Source organism: Meles meles, chromosome 2, assembly GCF_922984935.1.
Source record: "Meles meles chromosome 2, mMelMel3.1 paternal haplotype, whole genome shotgun sequence".
Lineage (NCBI taxonomy): Eukaryota > Metazoa > Chordata > Mammalia > Carnivora > Mustelidae > Meles > Meles meles.
In genome coordinates, this window is record NC_060067.1 from 12729822 (window position 1) to 12753199 (window position 23378).

General features: G+C 38.4%; 1 protein-coding gene across 4 annotated transcripts in view; it reads right to left on the reverse strand.

Annotated features, from left to right (window-relative positions):
- YTHDC1 (YTH domain containing 1) overlaps positions 1-6623 on the reverse strand; it is a 37494-nt gene extending 30871 nt beyond the window's left edge. For all 4 annotated transcript variants that reach the window (XM_045996855.1, XM_045996850.1, XM_045996847.1 and 1 more), the window contains exon 1: positions 6232-6623. In XM_045996855.1, coding sequence (XP_045852811.1) covers positions 6232-6259 — 28 coding nt within the window. In that variant the 5' untranslated portion in view covers positions 6260-6623. The remainder of the gene's footprint in view (positions 1-6231) is intronic.
- Positions 6624-23378: the final 16755 nt, after the last annotated feature.

Below are 23378 nucleotides of genomic sequence, written 5' to 3' on the forward strand. Positions count from 1 at the left end.
AGGGGAGGCAGACTTTTTACATGGCGGTTTAGGGCTCTAAATAAGTACACCCCGAAAGAGAAAAAGCCAAGCAAAAGCTCAGGTCAGTATTTTATTCAGAGGCAATCACAAGTCTACTCAGGTTCCAACAGAGGAGATGAAACTCTACCTAATGAATGGAGAAATGTCAAATACTTAGTAGGCGTTTTCAAAGCTATCACCATCTACTTAGTTCTGTTTAAACTTAAGGACTTTAATTACAAGTGTAAGGTGTATTTTTAAAAACCGAAATACAGTTAAAATGTGAGAGTTTACAGTAATGGGTTATAAAGCTAACTTAAGCTGCTTTCTCTGACCAATTCTTTGATTGGCTAGAAAAAGTACACTTTATACATATTTCAATTCATTTTTTCAACCCAGAATGAATTATAAAGAAAGCATATATTACGTATTGCATGGAGCACTGGGTGTGGTGCAAAAACAATGAATACTGTTACCCTGAAAATGAATTAATTAAAAAAAAAGAAAGCAAATATTATTTTAATATTCTGAGAATTTACTGCTGCTGAAGACTAATAATCACTGGCATATTCCTTTTGGAAAAAAAGTAATTTAAGAGATAAAACAATTCCCACTTGTTCTCTAGCGTGGCCTTCTTTAAAGTACCTAAATAAATTTAATTTTTATTTTATTTTTCCAAATAAACTTTATTTTTAGTAAAGAAATTTAAATCACTCTTCATCCTAAAAATATACACCATATATTTTATTAATTCATTATTATTATGTATATTTTAGATACTCAATTCCTTCATAGTAGGCTGACAGCAGCACCCGGACCTAAGAATATTAACGATTAAAAAAAAGGTTAGCAAATGCCAGATTAAGAAGAATTCTATGAACATAAAATTTACATATTACAAAAATAACTCTGCTGTCATATTTCTATGAGATAAAGCACTTCATGTAGTTTTTGGATTAAGTCTATATAAAGAATATAGTATTGGGGCGCCTGGGTGGCTCAGTTGGTCGCTTAAATGTCTGCCTTCGGGGGGCTCCTGGATGGCTCAGTGGGTTAAAGCCTCTGCCTTCGGCTCAGGTCATGATCCCAGAATCCTGGGATGGAGCCCCACATCGGGCTCTCTGCTCAGCGGGGAGCCTGCTTCCTCCTCTCTCTCTCTCTCTGCCTGCCTCTCCCCCTACTTGAGATCTCTGTCTCAAATAAATAAATAAAAATCTTTAAAAAAAAAAAAAAAGTCTGCCTTCGGCTCAGGTCATGATTCCGGGGTCCTGGGATCAAGTCCTACATCAGGCTCCCTGCTCAGTAGGGAGTCAGCTTCTCCCTCTCCCTCCAGCTCATGCTCTAATAAAATCTTTTTAAAAAATACAGTATTTTTTGAAAATTATTTTAAAAAATTAAAAAACTAAGGATGCCACACCAAAATGAATTTTGTCACAATGAATTAGCTCAAATGAAACACAAAATTATTCATTAAACAGTATTTCGACTTACAGCTAAAATAAAAATTCATCCAAAAGTTATACCCTAACAATCTAGATGATGGGAATCTAGCTCTTGGACACAGTTGTGGAAACCCCAAGGACCCAATACCAAAATGCACACCTTGCATTTTTTAAAAGGACTATTTGGTCATTAAGGAACCAGATTCTCATCTGAAAGCAACCAGCAGGAGCAGTCCTGATACAGAGAAGGTAATATATGCCATGGTTTTTCAAGAGACAATCTGGGTTTATATCTGGTTAACATGTATTTACAAATACTGCCTACACACAGACCATGCAATCTCTTATACTTTTTTTTTAACATAATACCTATCATTAACTATTGAACAAGGACTTTAATCTGCCTAGTATGCGTGTAAGCCTATAACTCCGGAATAACAATGTTAAATAACCGCAAAGAAGTTCAGTATACATGATACTTTGTGAAAGAGTAGAAATGGTAAGGAGGACAATCCTACACAACTCTAGTGGATTAACTACTTTAACAAAATCCGAGCACTATATTGTCCGATCTTCCAGTTTCCCCAAATTCAGATTTTTATTTGGAATTGACTTATTAAACACTGCCTCAAAAACAAAACAAAAATGCAGGTTCCTGCTACAGCCTGACTCTTCTGTGTAAGTGCAATCTGTGAATGTTTTGTGCTCACAATACTGATGTAAAAAGGCCTTCACTATCATCACTAATGCAAGCTAGCACAATCTTATTTGTCATCTCAAATTAATAGCAAACTGAGTTTTGAAACAAAGGTAAAGATCCAGGGGTACGGGATGCAAAACAAGAAAATAAAAAGGATCACTGTCTTCAGAGCTTATTCAAAACCTGTCAAGATGTTAGGAATAACAAGGTTTTGTTTTTTTTTTTATTGTTCTATTGGGGGATTTTTGTTTGTTTTAGATAATCTTGGGAAACTGGAATCTAACTAGCTTTCAAAGTACTTGAACCATCAGGTTAGGTATATAATAAGAATGCCAGAATGAAGCCCACAGAATTGAAGTAACTTCACTAAAATCTTACAACTATGAATCCAAATTTAATGCTCTTTACACTATACCAGAATTACTCTTTAATCTTGAAATTCCTGGCCTAGGAAGGCCACAAATCTTAACTTCCAGGATAGCAGTGTAGAAAATTAACCTTTATCTGAGACACAGTTCATTGTTTAAAACCTGAAAGCTTCTGGGTCAGGAGATACAAAGTATTCTTTTTTAATTTTTTTTTTGGAATATTTTATTTATTTGACAGAGAGAAATCACAACTAGGCAAAGAGGCAGGCAGAGAGAGAGGAGGAAGCAGGCTCTCCATGGAGCAGAGAGCCCGACGCGGGGCTCGATCCCAGGACCCCGGGATCACGACCTGAGCCGAAGGCAGAGGCTTTAACCCACTGAGCCACCCAGGCGCCCCCAAAGTATTATTTATTTGAGGGTCCAGCTTAACAAACTAAGACCTAGAATAGCCAAACAAAGAAAACCTGGCAGTTAAATACACTACCATTCTGCTTTACAGAACACCAAAGTACATTATATCTTTTATTTTAATTTTTATTATTTTATTTTATTTTAATTCATTTAATGTAGTTTTAATGGACTTTGACAAAAATCAAGAATTCCTGGAACCTCCCCTTCTGTTATATTTTAGGTTAGACCAGTCTCAGCTACTGTTTTGTCATTCCGAATTGCCATCCCTCTACATTGAAGTGTAGAGACCTGCATTTCCCATCCCACACAATTTGCTGTTCTCCAATAAGCATACAATTTGAAGTCTAAGGACAGCACTTTAAATTTCTGATCCTATTTCTATTATGGGTAAAACAAATATAATGGAATATCAAATATATACTCTATGCTTTCTAAAGCCCTAATTAAAATGGACCTAGGAAGTCAACTTTTTCTAAGGCCCTACTATAGTGAGGGCTATACTATGTACATACAATACGTGTATGTATATACAACTGTGTGTACATATTTATATGTATTTGCCTATATGACTGTGTGTGTACATATACAATTTAAACTGAGAAAACTCTTAGCTTTGGATAGCAAGAGCAAATGTCTCAGTGAGTTACCAATAAAGTCCAACCTTGAAGTCATTTTTCAAGGCACTGAGTCATGATTAACTGTTCACAAAGAACCTGGTGAACAAGAGAGACACACACTCCTGGCCCTGATGGAGCTTTCAGTCTGACAATGTAGAAAACATATTACTTATGAAAGTGGTAACTCATTACCCTCATTTTGGATATATTAAATTTTCACACTCTTTCAGAAAGAACTTCATCATAAGTGCATAAGAAATAAAATGAATACAAGGCGTTTAAAGTAGAAAAGATATGTATACCTCATATAGAAAAACAGTTAACACCACCAACATTGCAGTCTCTTTCAAATTCACTTTTTGGACATATAATCACCACTAGAATCAGAGAGAGCTGGCAATTTATAGGCTTCAGCTTCTAAGTACGGGTATTATAGATGCCTTATAGAAGTTAATGTTTATTATACAATTAATGTGGAAAGCCCAATAATCCAAGGACTCTATTACCTAGTCTTTTAACTGTTCTGTGACCAACAGCAGATTTCTGCAATTTAAATTCATTTCTTAACAAGATTCTACGTCATTCATGAAATCATTTAAGGCCTTTGACAAGTCTAATATTGTTACAGGGCTTAACTTTATAATTTCATAATGTTTCGTATAAGATAACTAAGTACTTCACTTCCCACTTTCCCTTGTTGAAATAGGAGAAGGAAGAGGGAATTAAGTATTTTAATCCTGGTTATTATTCTAGCTGAGTGACCACGATCAACAAAGTGAAACACCCTGGACCTCAGTTTCCTTATTTACAAAATGAATTATTCTAGCAATCTTCTCATTACACTATCAGCAATTCCAGTAGGTTTCTCTTTGCTAGCCTTCCTGGTAAACCAGAGACAATCTTTGATCTAAACTATAAAAATAAGCACTTACATCAGAGATTTTAAAATAGATGTAAGTTCAACTACGGAAATGAAGTTCATTTTTTAAAACTACATAAATGTGAGATATTTCAGAAGCTGACGACTTATCCTAAGTATTGATAATAGGTGGCATTGTAAGCCCCTAAGAATAGTTACAAAGTTTATGTATATGGACCGCATTTTCATCACTACATCCATTTCTAAAACAATTCTTAAAACATAACCTATTTTTCTTCCACAATGTATGTTAATGTACCTATTACTGACTTAACAACTATGTTCATTTGAACAATGAACTCCTGGGAAGTACTTAACTTTTACTCATTTTGTATTTGGTTTACCTCACCCACCACAACCACCACCCATACACACAGCTCACAGATTACACTCTGATACAATCAAATGTTGACAGAATTAATTTTTATTGATTAAAATCATCTATTTTAATAACTGACTTTACTACTAATTAAAAAGTTTCTTTTTGTCACCAACATCATGCAACCTGAAGTTTACAACCCTTTTGTACATCTCAAAAGTGGAGGAGGGGGTTAAGTAAGATTTAAGGAAGGTAAAAGGTAAATGAAATACTACAATCTAATCATTGAATTAATTGCTTAAACATATTCCCATACACACCACCTTCCAAGTTTGTCCCTAGCCTATAGCATGAAGACGCGTCTTTCTCTTAAGGAGAAAAAGAAATACAGGCCTAATGCAACTTGACCCTAGAATCCATTTAACAAATCCCCACCCCCAAGTTAATTAACCACACAGAAGAGTAGACTTGTGAGATACATACAGGGTAACAGCTATGCCATATTTTTATCAACTATAACCTTTCCAAAACTATCAGGGTAATCCTTAAAGTTAGAAAAGACCCTAAGGCAACATGAAATCTAGCCTATCCTCCAGACCGATAATGATCCAGGATATTCATTAATATCTGTAGGGCCTGGGAGGTCGGTATTTCAAAAGACATGACATTCCATTCTGCGAACGTCAGTTCTTCCTGTATTTCACTGTAATGTTATTCCTCCAGCTCTCTATAAATTACATCCGTTGGTTCCCGGCTGTACCCTCTGGGTACTAGCACAATGTGTTTCTATCAGAACAGTGGCCAGGATTATTTGTGCCAACCCTAAAACATTTAAGTGTCTTTTCAAACATCATGTTTTCCAAAATAAGTATTCGAGGAACTAAATGGGCAATTCTTGCCATTTGCCTATTTAACAGGAAGAGCCATAAATTACTTGCAGATATTTCTCGAGATGACTAATCCACTTGTACAACTTCTTAAATATGGTCACTTACTAGACTGCCGTCGTTTTGATCGCGGCTTTAAGGGTTTTCGAAATTTTGCCTAAAATAAAAGAGTCGTTCTGAAAATACGCATTACATCCGCAAAATCCTACCAGGAAATGAACCTAAGGGTCTGCCACTCAGGAACAGGCCCTCTCAGCCGCGCCCAGGACTGCTAAACGTAAAGTGAAGAGGGGAATAGGATTAAAACAAAAAACAAACAAACAAACAAAAAACAGTAACAAACACACGGAAACCAACCCTAGACGAGATGAAGTGCTAGGTCAAATGGAGATCGAGGACGCAAGGGAAGGCCTGGTTTCTTCCAGTGAGTCCGAGTGTCTCGGGTGGGAAGGATCGGCTCCGCGCGGGACAAGCTAACCTCCCCAACCCCCACCCCGCAACAACGACTACGGCTCCATCGACCCACTCCGGAGCGTCGCCTCCACCCGTCACCCTTCTCCGCACTAACCTTTCTCCTCCCGGCTGTCGGCCGCCATTGCGCCCCTCCTGTTTCCGCCGCTGCTGCTGCCGCCGCCGCCGCCGCCGCCGCTTCGAAGCGACTCGCGCGGGCGCCGCAGCCGCGGCAGCCGTAGCACGGGCACGTCCGTCAGTCCGGCCGCTGGGCTGCGCGCTTCACACCTTGGCCTCTACCGCTCCCCCTTCTCGACTCACCCTTTCTCCTCCCGCTTCTTCCCTTTCTCCCTTTTCTCCTTTCCTCCTTTCACTGCAACCTTTCTGGTGCTCTAGGCCCAGCCTTCTCGTTGGGGTTTGGGGACGGGAGGGGGTAAGGGGGAGGGAAGGGAAACAGATGGCGACGGCGGGCGGCGCTAAAATGGAGCCTGCTTCCTGCGCGAAACAATCCCGCTCCCGAAATGCCCTGCGCTGTTTACGCTTCGTTCCTCCGTGGGAGCGTCACAGTGCGGAGAGGGGCGGGAAAGCGGGCCGGGGAAGCTGGGTGGTCAAGGGAAACGTGATGACGTCAGCACGTCGCTCCGTCTCCCACAGCCCGGATGTCCCCGGGCTGGAGTCTGATTTTCAGTGATTGGGTGGCCCGAGTTGTAGCTCATTGGGCTGCCCGCCGAGGCGCGTACACTCGGTGGCTCCGTTTTGTCACCTGAAAAAGCCTACGGACGGACCTTAGCGCAAAAATGCTTCCGATTGTTCCGGCGGAGCTCTTAATCCAGTTCTGCAAATCGGAGATTTAGCCTGGGTCCGTCCGTTTGCAGCCGCCGCTTTGTACTCCAGTCGCCGGACACACTTTCTTCATTCCTGCCCTAGGCTTAGCCAAAGGCAGCGCGGGAAGCAACCCGCTCCCCTACTAGCTTTGTTAACTGGGGAAATGCGTTCTGTTGTATTGTAATATAGCTTCGTAATTCATATAATGGCAAATTTGATTTAAAAATTTATCAGACGCTGGGGTACACAGTTGATTTAAACAGACTATTGAGAAATTGAAACTACAGAAATGACCAAAAATTATTTAACTGCATAATATGGTAAAATCTGCAAGGAAACTTTCAGGAAGTTCATTATCCAAGGGAATGAAAAGGTCATTCTGCCTCACTGTTCCATAACTGAGTTTAATATTTTTTTTTAAAGATTTTATTTATTTGAGAGAGAGAATGGGACAGATCACAGAGGGAAAAAGAGAAGCGACTTGCTGCTGAGCGGAGAGCCTGATTCGAGGCCTAATGCGAAGCTCCATCCCAGGAGCTGATGGCAGATTTAACCAACTGAGCCACCGAGGTACCCCTCCTAACTGAGTTTAAAAGGCAAGGAGATTTTTGAAGGGGAGAAAAGTAACACTGTTATAAAAGGAAAACAGTCTAGAGTGTGCTGGCCATTGTAACAAGTTGAGACCAAGCTAAAATCAGTGGAAAGAGTTTAAGGAGGGCCTGCAAGAAAAAGGGGAAAGAAAAACAGGTAATATAAAACCCAGCTATGTATCAGATGCTTAAGAATGAAGAATAAACAAAACAGTATTTCTTCCTTTAAGGACTTTCCCAGTATAATACATGAAACAAGTTGGGGCGCCTGGGTGGCTTAGTGGGTTAAGCCTCTGCCTTAGGCTCAGGTCATGATCTCAGGGTCCTGGGATCCAGCCCTGCATAGGGCTGTCTGCTCAGTGGGGAGCCTGCTTCCCTTCCTCTCTCTCTGCCTGCCTCTGCCAACTTGTGATCTCTGTCAAATAAATAAATAAAATCTAAAATATATGTATATATATTTATATATGAAACAAGAGAAAATTCGTATGTAATAGTAATAGCTGAAAATTGTGTGTTTTTACTGTGTGCGAGGTGCTGTTCTGAGTATTTGAGCTATACAGTCTGATTTCATCTTCCAAAAACCCAATTTAATTATATTACTAGCTTTATTTTACATAAAGGGAAAGTGAAGTAATATGAAATTAAGGTGCCCAAGGTCACGAGTACTAGTAACATGGCTCAACGCCAGGCAGTTTACCTCCAGCCCCCACCCAACTGATAACGGTGCCTCCAGTAAACTTAGAATGTAATTGGAACTTTCAAGGGGCACATCACTCAGAAATGGGGGGGGGGTTCAGAATAGAGTCAAGAAAAGCTTTCTGGAGAAGGGAAAATTAAGTCTACTTGAGAACTAAAAGACTGTTATCAGTCTAGGTGAAAGGGAGAAAGGGCAAAGATGGTGGGTAGAAGTACTTTTTCAGAAAAATAAAAGGCCCGAGGTGGCAAAGCTGCCCATGGTTCAATTCAAGTTGATAGTCAATGGTTAGGTAAGAAAAGACTGAATCAAGAAAAACATTATATAATGTTCTACTCATTTATTAATTCAGTCAGCTAATTCAGTATTAATTCAATATTTATTAAATTCCTATTCAGTCCAAATATTATTACAGGCTCTGGGGTTAAAAAATTCATTTAGTATAGGATCTAGTTTCTACATTAAGTTGGGGAAATAAGGCATAAGTAAACAAATTAAAAATCATGATGAATTCTATGCAAGAAGCAAGTAAGAGGTTATTATGGTGAGGCGGGGTTGGAGAGGGGAGCTTTTTAAGTGCAAAAATGAGTAAAGGCCTTGTTGAGGAGGTGAAGTTGAGACTGATACCTAATAAAAGGTGGCTGATACCTAATAAAAGGTGGAGGTAAGAGTCTTCCAGAGAACAGCACATACAAAGGCTCTGAGGGAGAAAGAGGCCATGGTATGGTCAAGAATGTAAGGGGCAGCTGGGTGGCTTAGTGGGTTAAGCGGCTGCCTTTGGTTCAAGTCATGATCCCAGGGTCCTGGGATCCAGCCCGACATCAGGCTCCCTGCTCAGCGGGGAGCCTGCTTCTCCCTCTTCTTCTGCCTGCTGCTCTCCCTGCTTGTGGTCTCTCTCTATCTCTCTAATAAGTAAATAAAAGTAAACAAAATCTAGAAAAAAAAAATGTTGAAAAAAAAAAAAAAAATGTGAGGTGAGTGCCAGTGAGCTGGAGCCCAGATAACAACAAGGCAAATGACTGAGATAGTATTTGACAGATAGGCCCTATCTTAGGAGTAAGGGCCTAATCAGCACCTAGCCTAAAACAAAAGCAGTATGAGATTTAAAAAGATGCAGAAGTTTGGTTGAGCCCACTGGAGGACAGGAATGGAGGGCTCCCTAAAGATTCATGCTTATAGGGGCGCCTGAGTGGCTCAGTGGGCTAAAGCCTCTGCCTTCGGTTCAGGTCATGATCTCAGGGTCCTGGGATCAAGCCCCACATCGGTCTCTCTGCTCAGCGGGGAGCCTGCTTTCTCCTCTCTCTCTGCCTGCCTCTCTGCCTACTTGTGATCTCTGTCAAATAAATAAATAAAATATTTAAAAAAAAAAGATTCATGCCTATAAAATTTAAAACCAAGCATACCCAAATTCAAAGTGATCAGCACTCCTCAGAGGAAGATGATAAAATCTGGAGTCTCTGAAACATGGTTTTCACACTATTCAACATTAAATCAGGTCAGGACTAGGTTATATAACACCGGTTGCAAATCGGTGCCTACTGATCTTGAACCAACACAGTGTTTGTGTGCTTTTGTTGAACTGTAATGCTTTCATTCAAACATTTTTCGATGAGACGTGGCCTCCATTATCCCTCTCAGTTGCCTTAACCCTTGCCAATATTACCAATTGAAGTGTCTATGTATCAAGTGTGTGGATTCTGGAGGGTGTGTGTGTGGGGATTGGAATCTTTTTCCCTGGAAGGGTTATATAGCGTGAGGAATAAAGAAGATTCTACCCCAAATCTTAAAGAATATTGATACAGGGAAGGCAAAGATACAATATGAACCTAGGACATCTTGTCATACCAGAAAGTGGTGATGAAAGAATGCTAGGATCCTGTCAAAATGCTAACTAAAGTGGCTCCCACTAGCCAAATATGAGACATTCTGAGCACCTGTAAAGATAAATCTGCATTGGATTATGTTTCAATCCATAAATTCCATAGTAGTTAAAAAAAAAAAAAAAAAAAAAACCATCGATCTTCTTTGGATGATGCTAGGGAAGAAGTTATTTTGAAAACTGGTAAACAAAAATCATCATTGATCTCGTGTTTCCAATTAGAACTGTATCTCAGGGTTACCAAGCAAATAGTCAATGAAGGAAAGTTTCTTTATGGAAGTATTTCAGCTAATACATGGCCAGGGTGAAGCAGTGATAAAACTAAGACATTGCCATTTTACAGCTATTAAGGAAGTACAAATCAAGGCAATGATTAAAGGGTGCTAATTTATATATCAGAAAGACAATCAGATTTTATGTGCATCTTAACAGAAATACATAACATTATCTATGAAATAACCTTGCCAAAACACTAAACTCAGGAAAACATTTGTCAGTGGTTTTCAACCAGGGATAATTCTGCTCCCAGGGGACATCAGGCAATTTTTGGAGAAATTTATAGTTGGCCCAACAGAGGAAGTACGAGTAGCTCAGAGTAGGTAGAGGCCAGGGATGCTGTTAAACATCCTATAAGGCACACAAGTCTGTAAAACTAAACCCCGCCCACACACACAACCCTACCCACTAAAAAAGAACTGTCCTACCCAAATGCCAGTAGTGCTCATGCTGAAAAATCATACTCTAGGGAATAGGCAAAGCACAGATGAATAGTTTAAGCAATCTGTACAAACACCATTAGCAAAATTCAGGCAATAGGAAACTTTACAGAAGTAATCTAAACATTAAAGTAAACGTATGAGAGGGGCACCTGGGTGGCTCAGCCATTAAGCCGATGCCTTCAGCTCAGGTTATGATCCCAGGGTCTTGGGATGAAACTCCGCATCAGGCTCCTTGCTCAGCAGGAAGCCTGCTTCTCCCTCTCTCACTTCTCCTGCTAGTGTTCCCTCTCTCGCTGTTGCTTGTGTCTCCCTGTCAAATAAATAAAATCTTTAAAAAAAATTTTTAAAGTAAACATATGAGAAATGTAAAAAATAATAAGTCAATTCTAGTACATGGATGTTATAGGTTGAATTGTGTCCCCCTAAAAATATGTTGAAGACCAACTTGAAGTACATTAGAATGTACTCTTATTTGGATAAAGGGTTGTTTCCTATGTAATTCATTAAGATGAGGTAATAGTGAAGTAGTGTGTGCCCTTAACCCAATATAATTGGTGTTCTTACAAGAGAAAAAGAGACATAGTGATAGAGACACACAAGGAAACTTAACGACAACAGAGACAGGGATTGGGTGATATAGCCAAGGAACTCCAAGGATAACAGGCAAAAGCCAGAAGCTAAGAGCCAAAGAAAGATTCTCCGCTATAGGTTTCAGAAGAAGCATGACCCCGTCCACCCCTTGATTTCAGACTTCTAGCCTCCAGAACTATGAGAATAAATTTCTATTGCTTTAAGTCAACTGCTGTACTTTGTTACAGCAGCTCTACGAAACTAGTACCTTGGACCTTATTTAATTTTTTTATTTTTTTTATTTTTTTTTCCATTTTATTTATTTTTCCAGCGTAACAGTATTCATTCTTTTTGCACAACACCCAGTGCTCCATGCAAAACGTGCCCTCCCCATTACCCACCACCTGTTCCCCCAACCTCCCACCCCTGACCCTTCAAAACCCTCAGGTTGCCCCAACCTCCCACCCCTGACCCTTCAAAACCCTCAGGTTGTTTTTCAGAGTCCATAGTCTCTTATGGTTCGCCTCCCCTCCCCAATGTCCATAGCCCGCTCCCCCTCTCCCAATCCCACCTCCCCCCAGCAACCCCCAGTTTGTTTTGTGAGATTAAGAGTCATTTATGGTTTGTCTCCCTCCCAATCCCATCTTGTTTCATTGATTCTTCTCCTATCCCCTACCCCCCCATGTTGCTTCTCCATGTCCTCATATCAGGGAGATCATATGATAGTTGTCTTTCTCCGATTGACTTATTTCACTAAGCATGATACGCTCTAGTTCCATCCACGTCGTCGCAAATGGCAAGATTTCATTTCTTTTGATGGCTGCATAGTATTCCATTGTGTATATATACCACATCTTCTTTATCCATTCATCTGTTGATGGACATCTAGGTTCTTTCCATAGTTTGGCTATTGTAGACATTGCTGCTATAAACATTCGGGTACACGTGCCCCTTCGGATCACTATGTTTGTATCTTTAGGGTAAATACCCAGTAGTGCAATTGCTGGGTCATAGGGTAGTTCTATTTTCAACATTTTGAGGAACCTCCATGCTGTTTTCCAGAGTGGTTGCACCAGCTTGCATTCCCACCAACAGTGGAGGAGGGTTCCCCTTTCTCCGCATCCTCGCCAGCATCTGTCATTTCCTGACTTGTTAATTTTAGCCATTTGGACCTTATTTAGATACTGATTTGAATACATGAGTACAGACACAAACGCATACTCATTCTCATATACACCTGTCAACAGACTTCAAAAACTGAATATCTGATGATTTTTAAAACTTGCTATAATGATTTTTAGTTGTAAGTTATGTTTAAAAAAGAATTCTTATAGTTTTATGACACATACTAAAATATTTGCAGATGAAATGAAATTATCTATAGGATTTTCTTCAAAATAAATTAGGTAAGGCGGGAGTTATAGGTGAGGGTTAGCTGTGAAACACACCTGCTTATGAGTTGAAAATGGGTGATGCCTACATGGACAGACATACTCTCCTCTCTACTTTCTTAAAAATATATTTGAGATTTTCTTTAATAATTTTAAAGAAAAAGCAAGAGAAACAGCCAAAAAAAAAAAAAAATGAGGTGATCTCAAAATGCCATTTTCCCCATCCCATGATTATCCTATCAGAGCTAAGCAGTAACTGAATGAGGCACTCATGCCTCCTAAGGATGAGATCTTTTTATAAAATAACACAAGAGGTTAGAGAGGGAATGTCCTCAACCCATCTGAAGTAGTTTTATAAGGATTTAAAAATACCTTGATGGTAATCATTAAACATATTTAAATATGTATTCTGCACCACCTTCTGGAATCGGACTGAATTCATGTCTGGTTCCTAGGAAGACTAGGTCCTTTCTGGTAACAAATTGCTTGAAACTTTTCCAGAACTGCCAAAGAATGAGGAAGGAGCACATCAACTATACCACAGTAAATATTGCTGAACTGTTGAGTGTAACGTAGCAGAGTACTTGGTGTTAAACTGAGTTCCTGCTTGCACAATTTAGCATATTATGTAGTCTTACAATATCATTTGGCACATTTACTTAGAACTTCTCTTTCACATATATTATCTCACTTAAACTGCACTCCCAGCTTGTGAGTTAAATATTTAATATAACAAGTAACTTTTAAAATTGAAAAAAGTCAATAAAAGTATGAATTCTATTTAAATATTACCAAGTATTCTTACATTTGGAAATGTGTTAATCTTCTGATTTGAAACCAGGTACTTAACCTTTTCTTCTGCATCAAGATATCAAGTTTCCTTTAGTTTTTTTTGTGTACCACAGAAGACAGCCTTGCCTCCTTTAACAAAAATTATATTGGTTTAATTCTCAAAGTAGGAAACAGACTTTCAAAATATAAGTATTTAAAAAAACAGAGTTTTGCCAGCTTTTAAGAAATAATTATCTACTCCTAGGATATTAATGAATTCTGGGCTTACTTCTCAATAATATCAGTAACTGCCATTTACTGAGTACTGATTCTGTGTAAGTACTCTGAATGCTGGCTATATTTTAACTCACTTACTCAATCTGAATGCTGTGAATGCTGGCTATATTTTATCTAATTAATCCATATAACAACCCCCGAATGCTGGCTATATTTTACTTCACTTAATCCATCTAAGAACCCCATGAGTCATGACTGTTATCTTTATTTTACTGAGTAGGTAAGTTTCTTTTAAGTCAATGCTTAGTCTTTTAGGGTTTTTTACTTCCCCCCCCCTTTTCCTTCTCTTGATAGCATGTTGGTATATGAATTCTTATAGTTTCATGATACACAAATACTAAATACTAAAATATTTGCAGATGAAATGAAACGGCTATAAATGCCTGGTTGCCTTGACCGGTTCACTTTTCACACTCTCCACCCTGCTCTGAACCTTAGAAAGCTGATGCATATACACTACCAAATTGGTTCCCTTCCATGGCTTTGGTTGAGTTCAAACAACGGGAAGCACAGCAGATCTGAAAGTAGGAGGAAAGTGAAGGCTGACTGTTGATTTTCACAATTCCCTCCTTGCGGTGTTACCAGAGGTTGGTTCTGTCCCTCTATCTATGGCCCAGTTCCTAGCAGTCAACACTATGCAGCTATCCTATCTGGATTCTGGTAATCCCACCCTTAATTTGCTCATTCTAGCCTAGGGTGGTGCTATGGATACAACTGTGTTCCGCCTAATTCCTATGTTGAAGCCCAAATGCTCCAATGAGTTTGTTTGGAGATGTGTGCAGAAACCAAGGACAGCCCAGAATACAAGTGTCCTTACTCCAGTGTTCTTCTCTGAGGTGCCCAGGTCTGGCAAAGCTAAGGAATGTGCCTGATGGTACTCTATTTTTTTTTAAAGCTCCTTTCTGGGTCACCTGGGTGGTTCAGTGGGTTAACCCTCTGCCTTGGCCTCAGGTCATGATCTCAGGGTCCTGGGATCAAGCCCCGCATCGGGCTCTCTGCTCTGCAGCTCTCTGTCTGCCTCTCTGCCTACTTGTGATCTCTCTCCCTCTGTCAAATAAATAAAAATCTTAAAATAAATAAATAAATAAAAAGCTCCTTTCATTCCCTTCCTCCTCCTTTGAAATGGGTACAAATTTAGTTCTCTTCCACAGCTGGAAGACATTCTTCTGACCCTTTCCACGTCTTGGCCAAAGAGAGCACCCACAAACAGTCAGACCTGGTCTCTCAGGTATCGGGGCTATTGGATCACTGCTTGGATTCTGTTTCAAGGAGGGACAGTGAATGCACTGCCTGCATGGTTTGCTTCCCTCCCCATCCTATCCCCATGCCAGGCTGCTCTGGTTATTACAGTTTCACTGAGCCCAGCTGCAGCTGCCTGGCCATCTGGACATTGTCCTCTGGATAGCCGTATGATACACTGAGGGCTGAAGCCTGTTTTTCTCCTCTGCTCAACAAGATGTCATCATGGCAAATGGAGAAGAGAATATAGTCACTCTTGTGTCCCTCTCTACCTCTCACTCTCCTACATTCCCTATATGTCTCTTTTTTTCGAAAGGAGAGGAAGAGGCACTAAGGAAGGAGACTTTGTATTACTTATCCATTTCTGAATAAACATTTGTTACCCTTAAAGAAGAAACAAAAATAAAACAAAACAATAACAACAACAACAGGGAAATGATACTGTCTTTAATATATGGTGCTAGGAAAACTGGGTATCCACATGCCAAAGAATGAAACCAGGCACCTATCTTACCTCATACACAAAAATCAACTCAAAATGGATTAAAGAGGCAAATGTAAGGCCCAAATCATAAAATTCCTAGAAGAAAACATAGGGGTAAGCTCCTTGACATTTGTCTTGGCAATGACTTTTTGGATTTGGCAACAACAACAACAAAAACAAGTGGAACTACATCAAACTAAAAAAACCTGTACAGTAAAGAAAACTTTCAACAAAATGAAAAGGTAACCTATGGAATGGAGAAATCATATATCTGCTAAGGAGTTAACATTCAAAATATATATTTTTTAAAAAACCCATACAATTCAAGAGCAGAAAAGAAAGAAGGAAAGAAGAAAGAAAGGAAGAAAGGAGAAAGAAGAAAAGAAAAGAAAAGAAAAGAAGAGAAAAGAAAAGAAAAGAATAGAAAGAAGAAGGGAAGGAGGGAGAAAGGGAGGGAGGGAAAGAAGGGAAGAAAACCCAATCCTTGGGAGCCTGGGTGGCTCAATTGGTTAAGCTCAGGTCATGATCTCAGGATCCTGGGATTGAGTCCCACATCCACCTTCTTGCTTAGCAGGGAGCTAAGCTTCTCCCTCTGCCTGATGCTCTCCCTGTTTTTGCTCTCGCTCTGTCTCCCTCTCCCTCTCTAACAAATAAATAAAATCTTAAAAAAAAATAAAATAAGAATAAAGAAAGCTCAATCCAATTAAAAATAGGCAGAGGAGCTGAACAGACATTTTTCCAAAAGAAGATGTTCAAATAGCCAATAGGTACATGACAATGTGTCGAAAAGAAAGAAATAAGTGTTGGGTAGATGTGGAGAAAAGGAACCCCTGCGCACTGTTGGTGGGAATGCAAACTGGTGCAGCCACCATGGAAAACAGTATGAAAAATAAAAATTAAATTAATATTACCATATGATCCAGCAATTCCACTCTAGGTATTTGTCTTAAGAAAATGGAAACATTAGTTTGAAAAAATACCTGCACTGCCATGTTCATTGTATCATTATTTATAATAGCCAAGGTGGAAAAACAACAAAAGTGTCCATGGATTAATGAATGAATTAAAAAATAAGATGTGTGTATGTATGTGCGCATGTGTGCGTGTGTACAGAGTGGACTATTATTCAGCTTAAAGAAGAAAATCCTGCTGTTTACAACATAGTGGACCTTTGGGATATTATGCTAATTAAAATAAAATAAGTCAGAAGAGAAAGACAAATACTGTATGATAACATTTATATGTGGAATCTAAAAAAAAAGTGGAACTACAGGCACCTGGGTGTCTCCGTCAGTTAAGTGTCTGTCTGACTCTTGATCTCAGTTCAGGTCTTGATCTCTCGGCCATGAGTTCAAGTCCTGTGAAGAGTGGGAAGGTGGGCAAAATAAGGATAAGTGATTAAAAGGTACAAACTTCCAGTAAAAAGATAAGTCCTGGGGATGTAGTATACATCATAGTGACTATATTTAATAATATTGTATTGCATTTTAAAAAATTGCTAAGAGAGTAAAGCTTAAAAGCTCTCATCACAAGGACAAAATTTGTAACTATGTGTGGTAATGGATGTTAACTAAATTTATTATGGTAATCATTTCACAATATATGCATATATCAAATCATTATGCCATATACTTACAACTAATATAATGTTATATATCAATTATATCTCAATTAAAAGAAAACAGTAAAGTAAACAGAAACAGAGAGAAATAGATAAGCCAGAGGCCGTGAATTAAAAAAAAATATCCACAGGGTCAAGACAGAAGACCAAAATGCTGCTTGCAGCATAAAAAGTAGTCAAGGCAAAAAAACAAATCAACCCTAACTCCCCATAAAGATGGGCCGATGGAAGGAGAAGGAAAGAAGTAATTCCCACTTCTGAGAGGTATATGTTAGGGATATGTTTAAGTCGATAAAACCTGTGAAAAATTCAGAGCTATTTTTTGTATCCTACATTACGTTCCAGTTGTTGATTTTTATTTATTTATTTATTTTGCGCGTGTGTCACTTGTGTGTGACACACACGCAAAAAAATCTGTGTGTATTGGGTATCTCTGTGCTTTGTATAAGGAATCCAGCATGCTTTCTAACTGTGACATGTTCTTTCTACGTTTCTCTTATTTAATTTTAATCAATGTTAAGTATGTATATCTTATATAAAAGCAAACTACTTAGTATTACTTTTTTTTTTTTTTTTGGATATCACCCAGTTTGCCTCAAGTGACCGCAGCCTGCTCTGTGGTCCAGTGGTGCTTGCTGCTCTCCTGTGGCTACTTGTGTATGTGGCCATCCAAACGCATAGTCACTTTTCGGTCACCAGTAATTTAGCCTTAAAACCACCACCTTATTTTTTGAATCAAAATTGGGATGCATGTAATTTGAGTGCCAAAATGGTACTGTTCTCTATAAAGTGTTCATGAAAATAAATGGTAAACAATTTTTAAAATCTTTTGGAAAATTAGAAATGTATGATCCTTATGCTATCTACAGCTTGATCCTCCCGTTATACCAAACAGGGAGTTGTTCAACAACAACAAATAACAAATGTTATTTGTTGAATGCAAACATGAAAACAAAATAAAAAATGCTTTCTTTTTTCAGTAAATGAGATTCTAACTTGAAAATCTAAATTGAGTACAGGCCCATCATACCGAAGCTATGGGTAGTGCACAGGTAAGTTTTACACATATACATGTGTGTTGGGAGAGTTAGGGAAACTAGAGATGAAGCCAACAGATACATGAACAATAATGTCCTAAGATGACAATTCAAAATCTACTGAGTAATGATTAGGTGCCGAGCACTATAAAAAGTGCTTTATGTGCACTCTCATTTAACCTTTATTTTACTGATTGCTAGACAGAAGCCCATGGCTAGCATATTACAGAACTAGAGTCTGAACCTGCTTTTTCTGATTCTAGGATCTGTGCCCTTAACCTCTATCCTTTACTGCCACTGATGATAAGATTAGAAAAATGTTGTAAGTCAATCATTTGGATAATGAATTCTACCATAAAGAATACATGTGGATATGGGTGTCTTTGAAGATTCATAAACAATTAAATTCAAATTTAATTGATCCAAGTATGGACCTAACCAGGGTCCATACTTGGTTTTCTTTTATAACCTAATTAGAATATCAAAAATCATAGAAGAAACCATTATATTAGAATCAGTGGTGTTATAGCCAGTTTGCAGGAAATGTATCTTCTAGTACAGTAGAAATCATAAATAGTAAAGGGTATTTTGACTCCTTTAACCAGTGGTGAGCTGGTATATATTTAACAAACAACCCTCCCAAACCTTCTTTGTAGTGTTTTCCAATTTCTCTGACGTAAATATTCACACCATGACTTATTTCAAGCTACAAATGTGACATCACATTACTGAATACAGAGTTGAGAAGTATGCAATAACATATATTTCCACTCTGCAGATATAATAAATGCAAATGTAGATGAACTCAAGAACATAGATATTAAATTTTAGCTGAAAAAATTAGGAAGTGATCAGTTTTGAAATTTGTTACTTTGGTTTTTAATATACTTAACTATCACTTTATATAAATCTAATTTTTAATAATTCCTGTGTTTAACAACCAGCTTCCAGAATTTCTGAAAATCAAACAATTGGCCCTTGTAGGTAATTATGACTGCTCCAACATTCTACTCCCCTTAACTGCCCCTCAGATACACAGCTATTGTTAGTCATTTTTGTATAATGTTACAGTTATCTTCTGGCCACAGCTTAGGAGAATGAAGTAGGAATAATAATAAGTTCCAAGTCACTTCACCCAGAACTTGAAATTCAGGAATCAGACTAGGAATCATTTTCTCTGTGTGGCTGAAGCTATAAGTAACACATGAATATTTAAAGCTGATAATTTTTTTACCTTAATGTAGACTGAACAGCAGATCAGATGAAAGCATGATGGTCCAAAACTTTTGGGATGGAGCAAAAGGAGTCAGAACAGAAAAGTATATAGCAATACAGGCCTACAACAAGAAGCAAGAAAAATCTCATATATGCAACCTAACCCTACACCTAAAGGAGCTAAAGAAAAAAACAGCAAATGAAGCCTAAAGCCAGCAGTAGATAGGAAATAATAGAGATTAGAACAGAAATAAATGATATAGAAACAACAACCACCATCAAAGAAAACCCAGTAGAACAGATCAATGAAACCAGGAGCTGGTTCTTTGAAGAAATTAATAAAATTGGTAAGCCCCTAGCTAGAATTATCCAGAGGAAAAGAGAATGGATCCAAATAAATGAAATCATGAATAAAAGGAGAGATCACAACCAACATCACAGAAATACAAACAATTATAAGAGAATATTATGAAAAATTACATACCAACAAACTGGGCAATCTGGAAGAAATGGATAAATTCCTAGAAACATATAAACTACCAAAATTGAAAAAGGAAGAAATAGAAAACTTGACAGATGAATAACCTGCAAAGAAATTTAATCAGTAATAAAAAATCTCCCAATAAATAAAAGTCCAGGGCTAGATGGCTTCACAGGGCAATTCTACCAAGCATTTAAAAAGAGTTAATACTGGGGTGTCTGGATGGCTCAGTCAGTTAAGCCTATGACTCTTGATTTGGGCTCACGTCATGATCTCAGGGTTGTGAGATCAAGCTCCTCATTGGGCACCATGCTCATTGGGGAGTCTGCTTGAGATTCTCTCCTTCTCCCTCTTCTCCTACCCCTGCTCACAAGTGCGCTCTCTCTCTCAAATAAATAAATAAATAAAATCTTAAAAAAATAAAAAAAGTTAACACTCATTCTTCTCAAACTGTTCCCAAAAATAGAAATGGAAGGAAAACTTCCAAACTTCTAGCATTACCTTGATTCCAAAACCAAAGAACCTTACTAAAAAAGAGAATTACAGGCCAATATTCCTGGTGAGCATGGATGCAAAAGTTCTCAACAAGATAGCAGCAAATCACATCCAACAGTACACTAAAAGAATCATTCACCACGATCAAGTGGGATTTATTCCTGAGCTTCAGAAGTTGCTTCTATATTTGTAAATCAATCAGCGTGATATGTCAAACTAACAAAAGAAAGGGTAAGAAACATATGATCCTCTCAATAGATGCAGAAAAAGTATTTGACAAAATACAGCATCCATCCTTGATAAAAATCCACAACAAAGTTAGGATAGAGGCAAAAATACCTCAATGTCATAAAGGCCATATACAAAAGACTCATAGCCAACATCATCCTCAATGAGGAATCAAACTGAGAACTTTTCCGTATGGTCAGGAACATGACAGCGATGTGCCCACTCTCACCACTGTCATTTAATGTAGCACACCCTTGCCTCAGCAACCAGACAACAAAAGGATCAAATTGGCAAGAAAGGAGTCAAACTTCCACTTTTTGCAGACAACTTGATACTCTACGTAGAAAACCCAAAGACTCCACCAAAAAATTTCTAAAACTGATACATGAATTCAATAGTCACAGGATAAAAAATCAATGTACAGAAATCTGTTGCTTTTTTTTAAGATTTTATTTTTATTTATTTGAGTGAGAGTGAGAGAGATCATGAAGGGAGAGGGAGAGGCAGACCCTCTGCTGAGCAGGGAGCCCAATGTGGGGCTCAATCCCAGGACCCCAAGATTATGACTTGAGCCAAAGACAGATGCTTAACCAACTGAGCCACCCAGGTACCCTGTTACATTTCTCTAATGAAGCAGCAGAAAGAGAAATCAAGGAACAGATCTCATTTACAATGGCATGAAAAATAGTAAGATTCCTAGGAATAAACCTAAAAAAGAGGTAAAAATCTATACTTTGGGAACTATAGAACACTGGTGACAGAAGATTAAGAAGACACAAAGAAATGGCAAAACGTTCCATCTCATTGAATTAGAAGAATAAATATTGTTAAAATGTCCATACTACTAAATGCAATGTACATATTTAATGAAATCCCTATAAAAATATCACCAGCATTTTTCACAGAGCTAGAACAAACAATCCTAAAATTTGTATGGAACCACAAAAGACCCTGAATAGCCAAAGCAATCTTGAAAAGCAAAGCTGGGACATCATGATTCTGGACTTCAGGTTATATTACAAAGCTGTAATCATCAAGGCAGTGTGGTACTAGCACAAAAACAGACACATTGATCAATGTAACAGAATTGAAAACCCAGAAATGGACCCACTACAATATGGTCAGCTAATCTTCAACAAAAGAGGAAAGAATATCCAACAGGAAAAGAAGAGTCTCTTCAACAAATGGTGTTGGGAAAACTGGACAGCCACCTGCAAAAGAGTAAAACTGGACCACTTTCTTATACCAGATACAAAAATAAATTCAAAATGGATGAAAGACCTAAATGTGAGAAAGGAAACCATCAAAATCCTGGAGGAGAACTTAAGCAGTAACCTCTTTGACATCAGCCAGAGCAACTTTTCTCTAGATACGTCTTGTGAGGCAAGGGAAACAAAAGCAAAAGTGAACTATCGGGATATCATCAAGATAAAAATCTTCTACACGATGAAGGAAACAATCAAAAAAACTAAGAGGCAACTTTTGGAATGGGAGAAGATATTTGCAAATGACCTATCTGAGAAAGAGTTGGTATCCAAAATCTACAAAGAACTTCTAGAGCTTAACACTCAAAAAAAACCAAGTAATTTAGGTAAAAACAAAAATGAGCAGAAGGCATGAAGACATTTTCCAAAGAAGATATCTGGAAATGGCAAAACTATGATGATAGTAAAAAGATCCATGGTTGCCAGGGGTTAGAGGTGGGAGAAGGATGAATAGATGAAATGCATCCTTGCAAAAGGCAAGATTTCATTCTTTTTTATGGCTGAGTAATATTCGATAATATATGCATATACAGCCTCTTCTTTATTCATTCATTGAACAATGGACATTTGGGTACTTTACATAATTTAGTTATTATTGATAATGTTGTTATAAACATTGGGGTGCATGAATCCCTTTGAATCAGTATTTTTGTGTCCTTTGGGTAAATACCTAGTAGTACAATTGCTGGATCATAGGGTAGTTGTATTTTTAACTTTTTGAGGAACCGCCATATTTTCTTTCAGAGTGGTTGCCCGAGTCTGCATGCCGACCAACGGTGTAAGAGGATTCCCCTTTCTCCACATCCTTGCCAACATCTGTGTTGTTGATTTTAGCCATTCTGACAGGTATAAGGTGTTAGCTCACTGTAGTTTTGATTTGCCTTTTCCAGATATCATCATCATCCCTGATGATGAGTGATATTGAGCATCTTTTCATGGGTCTGGTAGCCATCTAAATGTCCGTGACTGCCAGGGGTTAGAGGTAGGGGAAAGATGACTAGGTCAAGCACAGGATTTGTAAGGCAGTGAAACTACTACATATGATACTATAATGATAAATACATTTGTCCAATCCCATAGAATGTACAATACCAAAAGTGAACTCTAATCTAAACCATGGACTCTGTGTGATAAAGCCAACATAGGTTCATCAGCTGTAACAAATATACCACTGGTGGGGATGTTAATGAGGAAGGCTCTGCATGTGTGGGGACAGGGGTTTCATGGGAAATCTCTGTACCTTTTTTATCAGTTTTACTGTGAGTCTAAAACTGCTCTTCCAAAACCATCATTAGGAGACTCTTTACTTGGGTAAGTTTGGACTTAAATTGTTCCAGTCTTTCTGAAGCAGCGTTCAGGCCAAATTTCCAGGAACATCTAAAACAAGTGCCGTGGGCTAACTGGAATACAGATGGGCAGCCACTACTTCTGTTCATGTGTGGCTGTGCATGGATATGAAGGGCC